The 15,314-nt window shown below is 47.6% G+C and overlaps 1 protein-coding gene across 2 annotated transcripts in view; it reads left to right on the forward strand.

The window, feature by feature from the left end:
• LOC130517755 (astrotactin-2-like) overlaps positions 1-15,314 on the forward strand; it is a 145,873-nt gene that overhangs the window by 112,148 nt on the left and 18,411 nt on the right. For both annotated transcript variants that reach the window (XM_057019845.1, XM_057019844.1), the window contains exons 17-19: positions 1,687-2,009; positions 8,603-8,736; positions 10,802-10,950. In XM_057019845.1, coding sequence (XP_056875825.1) covers positions 1,687-2,009; positions 8,603-8,736; positions 10,802-10,950 — 606 coding nt within the window. The remainder of the gene's footprint in view (positions 1-1,686; positions 2,010-8,602; positions 8,737-10,801; positions 10,951-15,314) is intronic.

Below are 15,314 nucleotides of genomic sequence, written 5' to 3' on the forward strand. Positions count from 1 at the left end.
AGGAAAAAAGTATCACAGTAATGTGTAGTTGTTTTTTCTTAGCTCCGCACACGCATAGTTGCAGGGAAGAGTCGGTAGTGACGTGGAAAGAGACTTTAAATAAACTCAAAGGCAGCACAACCTAAACTTATCGTGTTTTAAATACCGCTAATGTATATACGTAGAGGTGATTTCACTTGATGAACAGGCGGAATGAAGAAAATCTGAATTATCAATAATACCCCAGTTTATTGCAGCTTTGCTTAATATGTGTAGTTATAGGCTGTGGCCACTAGATGTCAGCAAACGCCCTCTTTAAGATGTGTCACCGCTTCTGCACCAAGTGAGTTTATTAGAAATATCGAGGGAATTACTTTCTTCAGTCGTTTATCAGCGTCTTTAAATGCATCACTGACCTTTCTATGACTGGCTTTTAAAAAATGCCTGGTAAATCAATTAATTAAAGCGAGCCAAAATACACACTTTAATTAAAATTGATCTCTGTAAACGAGGGAAATGTTTTTCTATATTGTATAGCAATGCTGCGGGAAGCATAATTCTATTAAAACCAGATGTAGTGTGTGCAGGAATTGTAGCCATACCTGGATCAATTTCAGTTATGGATATCTGACGTAATTCAGCTTGCGTTGCCCTGGCTAAAATACTGTCATTTCTGCCAGAAGAGCCGCGATTGAGTAATTTTTAATCAAGCTGTAAAGATATTTTAATGAACAGCGGCATCATGAGATCAATGGGTAGCAAATACTCTTGAAACTTTAGTGCTGCGGTAACCTCCGAAGGACTGCGACATTCCTTCCAACACAACAGAGAAACATGAATATTGATAAAAAACATGTGGTCTGACTTAATCTGTCCTTGAGACGGATGCTGTCATTGATCAGATGACAGTCAAACTCTGCATTGCTCAAAGACAGCTTAACGGAGAAAATCTCAAATGGGAATTATATGTCACAACAACTTAGTTCCAGCCTGAAAACAAGACCCGCAGCAAAGATGAGGAACAGCGTTGTGAAAGATGACTAATACCGAAGATTCTGCAGGGAGTCGGACCCAGTGAGAGACGTGCTCAGCTCCATTATTAACGGAACCACAAAACACAGAAGAAATATTCAGCACAAAATATTAAACAATTCAATCTAGTGTGAACCCAATTACCCCATCCAGTACTGCGTGGATGAGGCCACGGTGCTATGTGGAGACAGATAGTCAGAGAAAAAAGGAAGGTTGACCTTTGAAAGCTCTATTTGCTTGGGTGGTACCTGCTCGGACGGCGCCCACATTCGCCGTATGTTGGCACTGAGACTTTTATCAGGCTAACACAGATTTCCGAGGGTGATGACTGATGATTCTGCCGGTACGAGCCAGCATAAATCCAACTGGGATCCAAGTTTTAAATCACTCAAACCGAGCTTTCGCACCTCGCTTTCCCTCCAAGTGAAACACTCGACATCATCAACATGTCACATTCCTGCCTCAACTGTTTCAGTGCCCCTTTTTTTTGTTTTCAATCCTGAAAGTATAAAAGCGCATCAATCAAAAGTCTCTAAGAAGACCATTCGCCTTCGTCCTCGCCTCTATTTTATTCCCACTGTCATCAGCGAATAAACAACGAGAGCGAGCGTTTGGGTGATGGAATACAGGGCGGTGTTCGGTGCTTTCTTCATTTCCTCCTGTAATTTCCTGCAGAGGCCACGGATCAGGGGGCCGGCCCAGCCAGGCGCGAGCTCAAGTCGGTTCCCTTCATCAGCTACCTGTCAGCTCTGCAGAAGACCCAGCTGCTGACGGACGACATGGTGAGCGGCGTGGAGATCCGCTGCGAGGAGAAAGGCAGCTGTCCGGTCGGGTGCCACCTGTGCCATCACCTGACGCCGATGGGCGGAGCGTCAGGCAGGGGCCACGCCAGCGGTGGCGGTAAGAGAGGCGAGCAGCCGTCCCCCATTCCTGTGCTGCTGGAAGTCAGCCGGGTTGTGCCCCTCTACAGTCTGGTACAAGACAATGTCACCAAGGAGGTGAGAAAGCCGGGGGGGTCCGTTTTCCATATGCAAAGGTCAAAGGTCATAGCCAATTTACCACCTGTGCTCTATGTATTATTCGCCGGGGACAAGAACCACTGTGTTCCAGATGTTGGAACGTTTCTCTTCGCTCTCCCAGTGATGGTGGCAGGGGTGGCGGTCGTGCCCATTGTCCCCAACCGATGCAGTTTGCACCAGTCGCCTTTGGGTGTCACTAGTCGGTTAACTTTGACCACCGCGAACGTGCGCCGTAATACAGAGGGCACAGAAAAGATGACATCATAGTTTTCTGCTCATGTGGGGAAGCGAGTGTGTGTGTGCGTGTGTGTGGTGTACGTGCGTGCCTGCCGCCAAACAAGCAAACACAGCTGAATGTAATATCGGCCTAATGGATGCACGTCGAGGTCACGACTCATCATTTATGAATATTCTCAGGAATCCGCGGCATCATAGTTCATCCTATCAGGTTTCCTTGGCTTAAGGTGATTTAAGAGAGGGCCTCTGCTTTTAGCTTCCACTGCTGGCTTTTCATCTTGTCATGACACATGGCTGATTCACACTCCCACCAATCAGGAGTCTAATTATCTCAGCGTCTGAAACGACTGCGGGGAACAATAAGGACAGGCACAAAGACACACACCGGGACGTAAATATATTGTACAGTATATGCACACACAGAGGAAACAAAACACCCTGTACGTGCCGCCCATAACAAGCGCCAAAGGCCCAAAGAAAAGGAGGCTGCGATCGATAGTAGACGATCCCTGGCGGTACTCATCGATATCTAAACGTGAGGGAGAGCAAAATGTCTACCCCCCCCCCCTCTCTCTTTCACACACCTCTCCGTCCGCCGTCCTCTCTCCCACCGCCCAGCCCATGATCTTGTGGGGATGTGGAGAGTGAGATGTATGAGGAGGGAGGAGGAGAATGGGCACTGCAGTGGATCGCTCTGGCGAGCCCTCGCGAGGAAGCTGGAGGCAGGATTATTAGCTTCTTATTGATGTCATCGACTTCTTTGGGAGGGGGAGGGGGGGTGCCGGAGAGGGAGGGGTAGGCCATCACTCTGCTCCCGCCCTCCCCACCCCCGTCCTCTCATGGCTGTAACCGCCGCCGGCCTCACAGTCACATATTGCATTAGAGGAGTGACACGAGAGCCAGCCTGCCGCTCATTTTGCTGTCCTCCCACCGAGGCGCCTCTATCGGGGAAGACAGATGCCATGTTGCAAAAGCTTTCCTACAGATGAGGAGTCTCTCATCCATTTATTCATTTATTTATTTACTTACCTTGAAGCTCGCTTGTCCTCTGATACGTTGACTTGAAACCATACGTCAGATCAGGGTTCGGACACAAAGTGTCACTTTTCCTTTTCTTTCCTTGGCACTTTCTTGGCTACCTGACTTTCTCCCCGCTGCCCCCGCAGGACATGTCTTATCGTTTATTATTAAGCCGGGGGGCCATCTTCTTTTTTTTTTTACAATGTGAAATTATCTCGGACTTAAGAAGACCACCGGCAGCACTGAAAGGAAGTGGAATTACATGTTTGAAGTAATGGACAGCCTTATCTTCCTCCTTCTGAGCTCTCGCTGAGCAGTTCTGTCAAAGAGGAGAAAGAAGAATAAAGTCTTTCTTTGTTCTTGTGACCAGTGACATTACAAATTATTGAGGATTGGTGGGGGGGAGGGAATCATATCCGAAAGACAGATTTTTATCTTGGATAGTTGTCCAAGTGTGCCTTAAAAGATATTAAAGGATCCTTTCTTTTCTCCTCAACAGAAATGAGTTTCTGGAGCTCTTAGCATTAAAATAGGTTGTTCAAATGTGACAGCTGTCCAGAAGGTGGCCATTTTGGGTCACAAAATTACCCACATCTCATATCAGCTTCTGAGATACAATGTGGAGTACCCCAGAGGTCAGTTCTTGGTCCCATTTTGGGGGCTTTTGACAATAGCCTGTAATAAATGACAGGTTCAGCAGAAAGCCTTCAGACTCCCCTTTAATTACTCAGAAGCGTGCACCATGTGGACACCGGCCTGCTCTCTGTCTCATTCTTGCCGTCAACGACGTGCTTTTGGTGTTGAGCGGATTGGTGGTTAGCACTGCTGCCTCAGAGCTACGGGGTTCTGGGTTCAAAAGCCCAGCTTGTGGCCTTAATGTGTGGGGTTTGTGTGTTCTTCCCAGTCCTCTGTGGGTTCTTTCAGAGCGCTCCAGTTTCGTCCGCAACCACTCGTTTAATATTTACCCCGATAAATAGGATTCGGAAAAAAAAGGGAAAATCCATCATTTTTGCATCAGCGAGGACATTTATTGCCTTACCGTGGCATGATTGTTAATGAGTGGAACACTCTGCAGCATCTTTTAAGAATTCAGAATCTGGTTTCCTTCAATGATTTTAGATCGACCTGGAAGTAACAGAGTGCCACAGTTATGCACACATCTTTAGCTTTTATGCTAAATTCTCAATGTTTCCCTCAACCTTAACCATGCTTTGCTGCCCTCTAGGCCTCTAGGCTGCAGCATGACCGTTACCAAGGCGACAAACGCGGATACCGGACATTAGTTAGTTGTGATTTCCTGCAATCAATCAAATCAATCTTTATTTATATAGCGTCTTATACAATCAAAATAAAAGCTGATTTACGCACGAGAATGAAGAGTTTGAAACTGGACCGCACATTCATCCGTCGCACGTGCGGCTAAATTAGCAAAAGCTTCCTGCAGAAAGTTCAGTCCTCAGCAGAAAGAAAAAGGTGGACGCGCAACGGTCCAATATCTGTGTTACTGGGACTGAATTACGGCAAACCTTTTGAACAAATTGGCTGAGAGAGTCTAAAACGCTCTATATCTTTCCAAGTGTGCCGTCACGCTCCTACCATAACGCACTCCTGCTGCAGCCGTTTGCAGGGGCGTTCGTAGACCGTTTCCAGTGAGGCGGGGGAGCAGCAACACCATATTTCACCCAAATTAACAGTGTATTTGGAATGAGTCCGAAAAAACAGGCTTTGAACAAGCGCCTTAAACATGAAAACGCCGGCTCCTGGTGGAGCGAGCATAATAATTATCACATCTCAACATGCCTGCAGAAGGTAGACATCCGGGATGTTGCCATGAACTTTGAAGCAACTGCCCGTCACACAGGCCATAAATTAATGAAAAAAAGCAAGATGCGAGTCCTTAAAACCTCACTTCAGCGCTGAGTGCAACTGATAGGTCGTTAAACAGATTTATGTGGAGCGAATAATTCAGTCAGGAGAAGTCGAGTTGAACTCATTTTTAGCAATTTTAAAATCTGTTTCTTGTGCAATCACGGCAATTTATACAGGGAAGAGGCCTGGTTTGGGTTAGGGATCATGGCGAATACCCGGAGAGAGCGCCAGAAGATATTTCCAATTTCAATCCAGTTTCAATCCTCCATAATCAGGGATCCACGTGCCTCCACGTTCCCAAAGTTGTCAGGCTTAAATAGCAGCGATGACATGTGGGTCCCCTATCAAACTAACCCTCCAGCTTTCCCTGGTGTCCAGTTTCTTGGAAGGACTTCTAACAAGGTTCCTAGAACCATCCTATTGGCTTCCTTTGTTAACACCATTAGCCCTGAAGGATTGGAAAGGATACGTAAACACATTTTGTGTGCGCACATACACACACAGGCGCACTTAGGTCACTATTGATGATGTCCTGTGTGTGACTTAGACTCTTTACCACCACTGGCGATCATCTTATAAATCAATACTGCGGGCCAGCTGGTCAGTGTTTTCATGTATTAGCCTTTGGAGACGGACAGTAATACGGTCAGCTTAGACTAGACAAACAGATTAATACATTAAAGAGGTCAGGATGGCCTCCCCTGCCTTCTTGTAAGTCATGACAGGCTTCTACGAAAGTGAAGGGTCCAAATAGTGTTTCGGTGCCAGCGAGTCTGCAGAGTCTCGATGATGTCAAGGCTTGGAATTTGCGGAGGGACTTGTTGCTGACGTCCAGCGGCCTCGATGTTCGATGATCTTGTCCTCTGTTCCAAGCCAGGGGTGATTACATTTCAGCTCCATTTGTTCAGTATCGATAAGGTCAATGGAGATAAATGCCGGCGTGTACGTAAAAAAAAAAAAAAAAAAGTGGGGGGGCGGGGCTGTGGGTTATTTAAACACCGCGGTTACCTGAAAGCAAATCAGGCAGGGTGCCTTTGTCTACAGAGGAGGGGGTGGGGGGGTAACTTTGTCCAAACATTTGCATATCTGAAAAAGCGGAGCGCTTAAGGTCCTCTTTCATCCCTGTGTGGGCAGCACAAAATATGTATGGATCTATAGTGTTCTGGGAAATGCCTGATGTGTGGCCGATCAATAACGTGTAGGGTATCCTTCTCCTTATCTCGCAACTCTATTGAACACAGACGCACCATCTGCCTCTCCGGGGCCTTTTGGAAAGTGTCTATTCATCCCTCCGATACCTTCCTGACCCCAGCCTCGCACCAGCAGGACGCACCCGCCGCTAAAGGATGGCCTCCTCTGTTTAGGCTGCCAGGCGATGTCTTGCGTTTCCTTAAATCTCTGCTTTATCTCCCATGACCCCCCCCCCCTCTCCACCTCCATCTCTAAACCACAATTAGATTCTCTGTTTACCCGGTGGAGACTGGCTTGCATTACTGTTCAAACATAAACATGGTGAAATCTGGTGCTGGTAGTAAATGCGTGGCAGCCCTGTGGTTCCCCCCCCCATCCCGCGCCGCGGCGGAGGTCATTTCTCTTCTCTGTTATTTGTGCAGCCTGCGTGCGTGCTTAGATGTTGGTTCTATGTTTTTCTTGTTGCCTTTCTCTGTGGCCTGCTTCCAATTGACACGAGGTGGCGAGACCCCTGCTGCTGTTTTCTGGCAGCAGTTAGCCACATGGGCTCAGCCAAGTGGGGGGAGAAATGTAATTACCTTTTTCCCCTTTTTGGTTTTCCAAAGGGTTATTATATGGCCATGGATTACAGTGGTTGGCGACCCCCTATAATAACTGCTCGTTCACCACGCTCATTTAGCGGGGCTTGTATTGAAGGCTAAATAATGGGAAAGCCTCGACTGCTGCGGAATCTTGATCCCATCTCGCAGCGAGGAATGCTTTGGGATTTGGGAGTTTCCCTGGTTTGCACCTTTGCTTCCTCGCTCATGTCGTCGATCTTTCTTTAGTGAGGGGTTTATTTTCTCCAGGCTCGCCCTGGTTTCTTTCCCACCCTCGCCGCTCGTTAAGGCCACTTTTCACTCCCGAGATTATTTGCCTTAAGCGAACGCGGGCGGTATTGGACAAAGTCAGTTCCCATGAAAAGACGGTCGAGCCTCCTCCGCAGCTAACAATGCAGTGTTGTGGAAATGCTAACATCAGCTCCTGAACGCATACCCTGACTCTGTTTTTTGGCCAGGCCCCCTGCCTTTCTGGTCAGGACTATGCCCACAGTCATCTCAAATATCACTTTCACTAATCAGCGCGCTGCTGAAATCGTCCCTGGCGTTAGCCCAACGAAATGAAACGGCCAACTTTGGAAATCAATTTTTAATTGCGCGTGCTTGCGCGGGCCTGTCGTTGCACGAGCGCGCCGCGGCACAAGCGGTCGCCTTAAAGACGTGTGTGGTCCCGTCGGTTTTCCTTCCGATGAAAGCAATGTCATGGTGGATCGGAACAAAAGCGGACGGCTTCGCTCCTCTTTTTGTTGGATGCCTGCTTCCCGGCGATAATGTTTCTGCACGGTTCCAGTGTCCTACTTTTTTGACCATGATCAATTACATCTCCAAAGTTGTCTGCGCGAGGCAGCGCCGTCAACCAGTCAGAGCACATAAATAGCTGAGCGCTCCATTGATCCATCGTATGACGGGAGGTGGGGGAGCCAAAGTGCTAGCGAACTCTCCTGAACTCTCTATCATGCCTGCGGCGTTAGGGAAAGCCCTGACATTATATTTTACTGCGTCGAGGGTTATATTGGCGTTTTGCTGCCTCTTAGATGATGACTGAGCGGCTGTCTTTGATTTTTCTTTCAGCCTTTAATGAAGCCGCACAATAGATGTTACGAGGTGATGTCATCCCCTAACATCCCCTCCTCCATCCGCTCTGTAGACAGACAGACAGCGCTGCTGATGCTTGCACACACACACACACACACACACACACACACACGACGAACACAGGAGGCGGGGAGCGTCGCAGCTTTCACGCCTCCATCATAAAAGTCACAGTGCATCCATGATATCGCGTCGTAAGCTCGCAGATGTTAGTGAGATGTTCTTGCCTTCCGGTAATTGGGAATGGTTGGTATGAAAAGGTCACTCTGTGTGTGGGTGTGTGTATGTGTACTTGTATTCCTATCTTTGTGAGCTCTCTTGTCAGGCTTTTTTTTTTGTAAAGTGAGGACTGTCTATTCTTTGGAGGTGGGGAAATGAGGAAAAGCACATTAAAGAAGTGACCTCATATGGCAGGAGTACAAAGATATGTGTCTCTGTGTGTTCTCTCATATGGTCGGTGGAGAATGTGGGCTAGGATGGGGGTGGGGTAAGCAGAGATGGACAGGAAGAACATGTTCTGAGAGATAATTGCTTTTCTCTCACCTCACCTGTTACCCTTTACAGGCCTTAAAGAGCGCCACAATGAGCTCATACTGGTGCGGCGGAAAGGGCGATGTCATTGACAACTGGTGTCGCTGTGACCTGAGTGCCTTCGACAAAGACGGCCTGCCTAACTGCAGCCCCCTCAGGCAGCCAATGTAAGTGTGAGGTGACACCACGACACCTAGAAATTCAGGTACAAGTCAGATTTCATGGATGCATGCACTGGTGCACACTCACATATGCACATGACCATGCATACACACACACACACACTGTCCACTGACGTCTGGGCTACTCTAAAAAGTTAACACAAGCACAGTTCCCGAACTTTTAATAGCTGTCAGTCAGCCCTTACACCCCACCAAAGAGAACATGGTGCCCTTTGTGAGTCATCCTCCTGAGCTATTGTGAGAACTTTAGAGAGTTGAAAGGGCGACAATTCGAGAGGACAGAGCTCTAATGAACCCATTTAATCACAAAATGGAAATAAATCAGGCTTATTATATTCAAGAATGAGCACTTGATATATTTATTGGCATCCCTCTACATTAAAAATGAAAGAAAAATAGGGGTAAATATGATGTAACTGCAAGAGAAGCCAAGACCTAATGAGATTTGGGAGCAATTTATCATTCTTGTTTTCTGCATTTCAGTTCTATCGCATTTTGTTGATATGCAAGCAGTTTTATTTTAAACTTGAACAACAAAGTTGAAGGAGATTATGTTTTGGGTGAACTAACCCTGTTTTGGGGTGTGAATCCACCCACGGACTGATGCAGATCTGGCTCCAGATTCTTGATCGGGACTCATTAACTTTACTATAACTTGGGATTATGTACAACGTGTGATTCGCGGTCACGCAGTGCATTGCTGACGTGCCCAACGCTGGCACTGGGAGCTTGAATACAAACGGAGCGTTTCTACTGGCAGAGCCGCACTGTGACGATTTGCATTTCCATGACCAGTTTAACCAGACCGATCCTCTCAGGGGGCCACGCCACAGACGGATCAACTCCAGTTTATGGGCGAAATCCTCCAAGAGGGGCATGGTGACGCCTGCCGAACGCAGCCAGTCAATTTTGATCCTCCCCGAAGAAGCTTTTTGCTTCAATTATTGGAGGTTTATCGTAGCAGACATGTTCTAATGCAGAAACAAAGCGCACAATCAATCCCAGCTGCTTTAAACCATTATACAATTAACACAAGTGCAAAGGTAAGCTCCAGTTCTGGACTCTTGCAGGTCTAGAATGCACATTTAATCAGCAGTTGGGTCAAAACATTTGGAAAGAGCTCTGATATAACCTAACATCTGCAGGTCTACAGAAAGTTGCAGTGTGTGTGTGTGTGTGTGTGTGTGTGTGTGTGTGCGTGCGTTTCAAGATTGTGGAAGACATCACTCTACAATTATTGTTTTGCTCTGGCTTCTTGGGACCAGTGCTGAATGGCACGAAACTTCCAGTAAGCAGCGACTGCGGCGGCCAAATGCGGAAGACCTGGCAGTAAAAGCCAGCACTACCTGTTATTGTTGCCTTTGAAGATGAAACCGAGTTGGTCGCGCCTTATGGAAGAGGGATAACCTATCTCCGCCAGTCCTTCTCACACAGGCAGCTGGAGGGAGAGTAAATGGAAATATTGTTCTTTTTATCTCTGCTGAGGGATGAAAGAAGGAAAAGCTGCCCGGGAAACACTGCTGGAGAACAGGTGACATCGGAATTCTGTTTTGCTGGTTGCAGCTGTTTCCCATCTTGTTGTCCAAAAAGACAGAGGTGCGACAGAGACAACAATGACCTCATGGGATTCCTAATTCGGATTGGGTTCATAACCGCGTCAGCATTTAGAGAGATTTTCAAAGCTCTTCTGAAGATTCTCTATAGCTCATGAGCCTGGAAGGATCCAGGAAGACGTTGCGAGCTCATTGCTCTGATCAGAGTGAAGGTATTATAAATCATTAATTAATTATTATTTTTTGATGCCAGGCCAAAGCTTGGCTAAACCCGTCAATACTGTATGAAATCACCCCTCAGGAAATCTGTTTCTTTTGAATGGGAACAATGGCAGGGGCGTGCACATATGGGATCTATAGGTCAGAATCGTAGCGCGGTAAAATGCTCAACGATGACCGTCAAGGTCATCTGCAAGCTGAAGCAAATGTGGCAACATTGCCGTCTTCTTTTTCTTTGAAATCTCTCATACTTTCCCCCTCCGTGTTGGTCCGTTTAGTTTGCGCCTGTCCCCTTTCCTGGAACCTTCGAGCACCATGGTGGCCCTGGAGTGGACGGACGTGGAGCCTCTGATCGGCTGCAAGGTTTCTGACTACATCATCCAGCACAAAAGAGTGGAGGATCCCTCCGAGGCCGAAGTCTACACAGGTATCTCCAACGACTAATAGCAACTCCATTCTCCTGTTCCTTCTCGAGTTCATCCGTTTGCCTCAAAGGAGTGTTCAGCATCTGATGAGAGGACGAGGCGAAAGTTTCGGACTGAGAATAAGAGAGGATGAGACGGAGTCATTCATCAGTCGGCATAATGGCCGCGAGCGTCGCGCCTCCGGGGGCCGAGGGAAGCGGTCGCGGTTGTGACGAAGGGGCCGGCGTGAGTCAGAGGAAGGGTGATGGGAGGGAATTTAATAACACGGGAGAAATGAGATGGTCTGAAACAAGCTGGCTTTACTCATCGGGAAGTAGGGACAGGCCATTGATCACCCCCTGGGAGGAGTGCTGATGAAGCGTGGGCACCGGTGAGGGAAGAGAAGGCACAGACAGGCAGACAGACAGACAGACAGACAGACGCAGGCGCGCTGGCAGAGGTGAGGTGGGAAGGGGCAGATGGTACGGCTGACTCACTCTGCTCCGCTCCAGTCAGCGTTATAAATCACATCACCATGGAACATTAGAAGTAATTGTCTTCATCTTTTGTCTTTTTCTTGTCGCTTTATCTCTAGCGGCTTAATAAAGCGGCCCAAACATCACGGTGCCAACGCACATCACGGGGGCAGTGTCGGGCAATATATTACTAAGCATCTGGACGGTTGTCCCCCCCCCCCCCCCCCCCCCACCCCCACCCTTACTGAAAGCTGTAGTTGCAAAAAACTTTTACTGTTCTCCAAAATACTGGGAATCAAGACTGCTGATACAAACTTGGAAAGCGTTGCAGGGGTCGATTTCTGAAATAACAGGGGCCCCTTAAAATGATGAGATCCTCTTCCCCAGAGTCAGCAAATACATAAGAGCCATAGTGTTTAAGGAGTGTCACTTTCTTACACGTACACTGGCTTGTTTTGAAATTATTGGATTTGTTACTCCCCTCTGCCCGCCGCTGGCTTCTTATTTATAGATCAAATTTGAGGTACTTTCCAGGAAAATGAAAGAAAAATCCAAGTGGCATTAGAAGAGCCAGCGCGTTGTGAGTTCACCTTGCGTCCAGCATCCCTTCAGCCTTCTGTGCACCTCTGTCAGCAGCGCTCCGGCTGACCTTCATTACGCACAGATAAACACACAGACGCATGTTTTCCCCCGTTAAAGCCTCCAGTGGAACCAGGCTTCCACAGTTGGCCACCGAGCCGCACTAATGGCGCAGTTTGTGGATAAATACTTGGATAAATACTTTGCTCAAGGGCATCTTGGTGGTTTTCTGGAAAGCAATTATTTCTCCTTCACTTTCCCTGTTCATATTTTCCACAACTGTTTGACAGTTTGAACCAGTAAGCTCAGCGTCATGTCGTCTCCTCTGCCATCTGACAGTAGGTGCAAACCTTAAAAAACACACAAAAAATGGTTAAAAGCTAGATGATTATAGGGAAACTCCGATCCAAAGCACACATTCTGACATATTTGCTGCTCTTTAATGCTGTTAGCGATAGCACTCCAGTGACGACCTGTCTGTTAATTTCACGTTAATTTCGTATCGTCGCCCCGTTGTGTGGGTTTTAGCGAGCGTTCTGAACAATTGCGAGGATTTACCGTCTGATTTCATTGGCATTTGCGCTTGCTTTTGGTCCGTTCTTGGTTTAGTGGCTAACTCCTGCGAGCTCGAGTCAAACCCCCATTATGGGATTGCAGACGCATTCTTTCTTCTGCACGTGGAAAGGCAAGGAGCTTCCCTTCCTTCCCACGGTGGACCTCAGTTTCACCCAGTTTATTGTCACTTCAATTCCACAAATAAGCTAAAATGCAGTGATTTAAACATTTGAAGGACATCCACATCAATTGTCCGGAAGTCTAAAAGCAGGAAGGCCGGGAGCACAGATGACACTTTGATTGCCGATATCGCCGAGTACAAAGCAGCACCTGCGTCTGAGGGGCTGATCCGTCCGCGTCGTCACCTCAGCCCAATTGGATCGCTGCTCCGGGCTTGTGTCTGAGAGGCAGGAAAGATAAATAAACAGGCACACACAAGCCCCGCTGAGCATGAGTCACACACACACACACACACAGCCTTGTGCGTGCTCATACAGATGGCAGACAGACAGTGATGCACACACTCGCTGGGTTCCCAGTGCCATCATTCTATGTCAAGGCTGTCTAGACTTAGAGAGGAGATGGCACTGTACCCCTCGTGCTGTCAGTCATTCTAAAATAGAAACAAATGTGCGTTCCTTCACTCGACACGAGGAATGAGTTCACGACAAACCTGGAGGAAACAGCCAGGTTAGGTAACCAAAGACACGTCTTTTTGTTTTATAGCGTGCCTGCAATAGCCAGTGGAAATCTCCCAGTGTGAAAATACCATCGTAATGAGACAATCATCGATAGTTGCCCCTTGATACGTGCCTTGGTTGAGTTAATTGACCCACATTCTTCTACAAGGCTTTTCTCACTTGGGTTATTACTGCAGTCAGGGTGTCATTTGGGGAGTGTTTCCAAAAAGCTGGGTGACACTTTTATCCCTGTTAATTGGCTGTTTGAAGCGAGCTAATAGGCCACATCGGCTCCTTTGGCTCCGGGTTTTTCTTCTGCAGCGTCGGCTTTTCGTATGAATGGAAGCAATCAGGGCGCTTGGGAAAACAGTGGATGGCATCGCCGTTTCTGAGCTTACCGAGTCTTGCTAGCGCGGACTCCATTTACATCCCGTAGTTGGTCCAGTGCTGCGACTGCAAACAACTCTAGAGGGATCAGGCAGGGGATTTTTTTTGTTTTTTGGGGGGGTATCACACGTTCACATCTGCCCAAACCATCAGCAATAAGGCTCCAGTTTACAGAACTCTTCTCATCAGTGCTGTGCAGGAAAGAAAAAAAAATCCTCGGGGTCTCTCCCTGGACATCCACAAATCATCCCTGTAAGGTCAGCAGCGACAGGAAGATGGCTTTGTTGCTTTGATTTGCTGGGGAGCAGCTGAGGTCTTCCTTCATATATCTTGATGTTTATATGGCTGCGATCCTCTGCTGGCAGACCACAGGGCTCTGTTCAAGGCCATGTGGCGTGGGAGAGGGAATCCGATGGGTCATCCCCACCTTGAACAAGTGGTAGTGCGGCTAAAGCTATTTCAGAGGAATCCACCAAAGTCACCATAGTAACCAGAGTATACCTTTGACAATAGATGTAAAGTTACGCAATAGAGAGGTGTAAATTTGAACACACAAGCTTTACACTATTGAACACTCTGTAGGTATGTTCTAACCAGTTCCACTGATCGCCGTAGAAACCAGAGCGCCGTTCCGCACTCGCCATCAGGTTATCCGCGACCCAAACCGTACCGCGGCAACGCCGCAACATGGCAGCACCTCTATCGCGTGAGACCTCGGGACGGCGGTAGACCACACACATCCAAGATGTGAGAGGCAGTAATCGCGTCAGTTCAGAACAATTGACTCATCCTTGGGGAAGAGTTGAAGGTGGGGGCACTGTGACATTAAACACTCTACTGAATAGATAAAACAAAGCCGTTAAAGCGCAATGAAGCCATCATTTGATTTTGTGGAAGTCACAGTGGTCCGGCGAGGACAGGACATTTCCAACAGTGCACGTAAAGGTGAAGTAGACAATTCTTTATAAAGATGGTGGATTTTTGAGTGTTATTCAGGGGCCATTGGTGATCGACTTTTTCTTTTTTTCGCTGGTATTCACACAGAGATGTGATAATGGAGACGTTTTAATGACTCGGAGAGAACCGAGTCCATTGGTGACCCTAAAACAGGTTTACAAAACCTCTGAGGGGGTCCTTTAACTCATCTAAACTTCAAATATTGTAACATCCGCTGCTGTGTCTATGTTTACACCATTTCTTATACGTGTGTATATGTTCTGCCCGGACCTCCCCTCACCTAATGAATAATGTGCGTTAGGCCTGGTGACACGATGGTCGCGCTCTTCAATCATTTGGATGAGAGAGGAACAAACAGAGCCCTCCTCAGATCTCCTTTTTTAATTAGTATTAGAGCAAATTATCTTTTGTTTTAGGATTATGTGGAAAAATCGATCCTGCTCAGGTTTGAGCCAGGATGAAGAGGTTGGTCTGCTTCGGTTGCCCAGAGCTGCAATCACAATCCACCTCCCTTTTACCAAGTAATCCACTCGCCATAAATACTCGCCATTAACTCCCAGGGACGGGTCAGCAACCCAGATTAGACGCCACGTATGTGTAGGATGTCTTGTTTACAGCTATTTCGCACGACTGACGGCGAGAACAAGGGCAGTCGAGACGCCTCTGCGGCTCCTTCGGCTCGGCACCAGAGGGAAAAAGTGATGTGCAGATGGAGCAGACAGAGAGGGATCACCTGTTCCTGCAAGGGCAGCG

This window comes from Takifugu flavidus, chromosome 20, assembly GCF_003711565.1.
Source record: "Takifugu flavidus isolate HTHZ2018 chromosome 20, ASM371156v2, whole genome shotgun sequence".
NCBI lineage: Eukaryota > Metazoa > Chordata > Actinopteri > Tetraodontiformes > Tetraodontidae > Takifugu > Takifugu flavidus.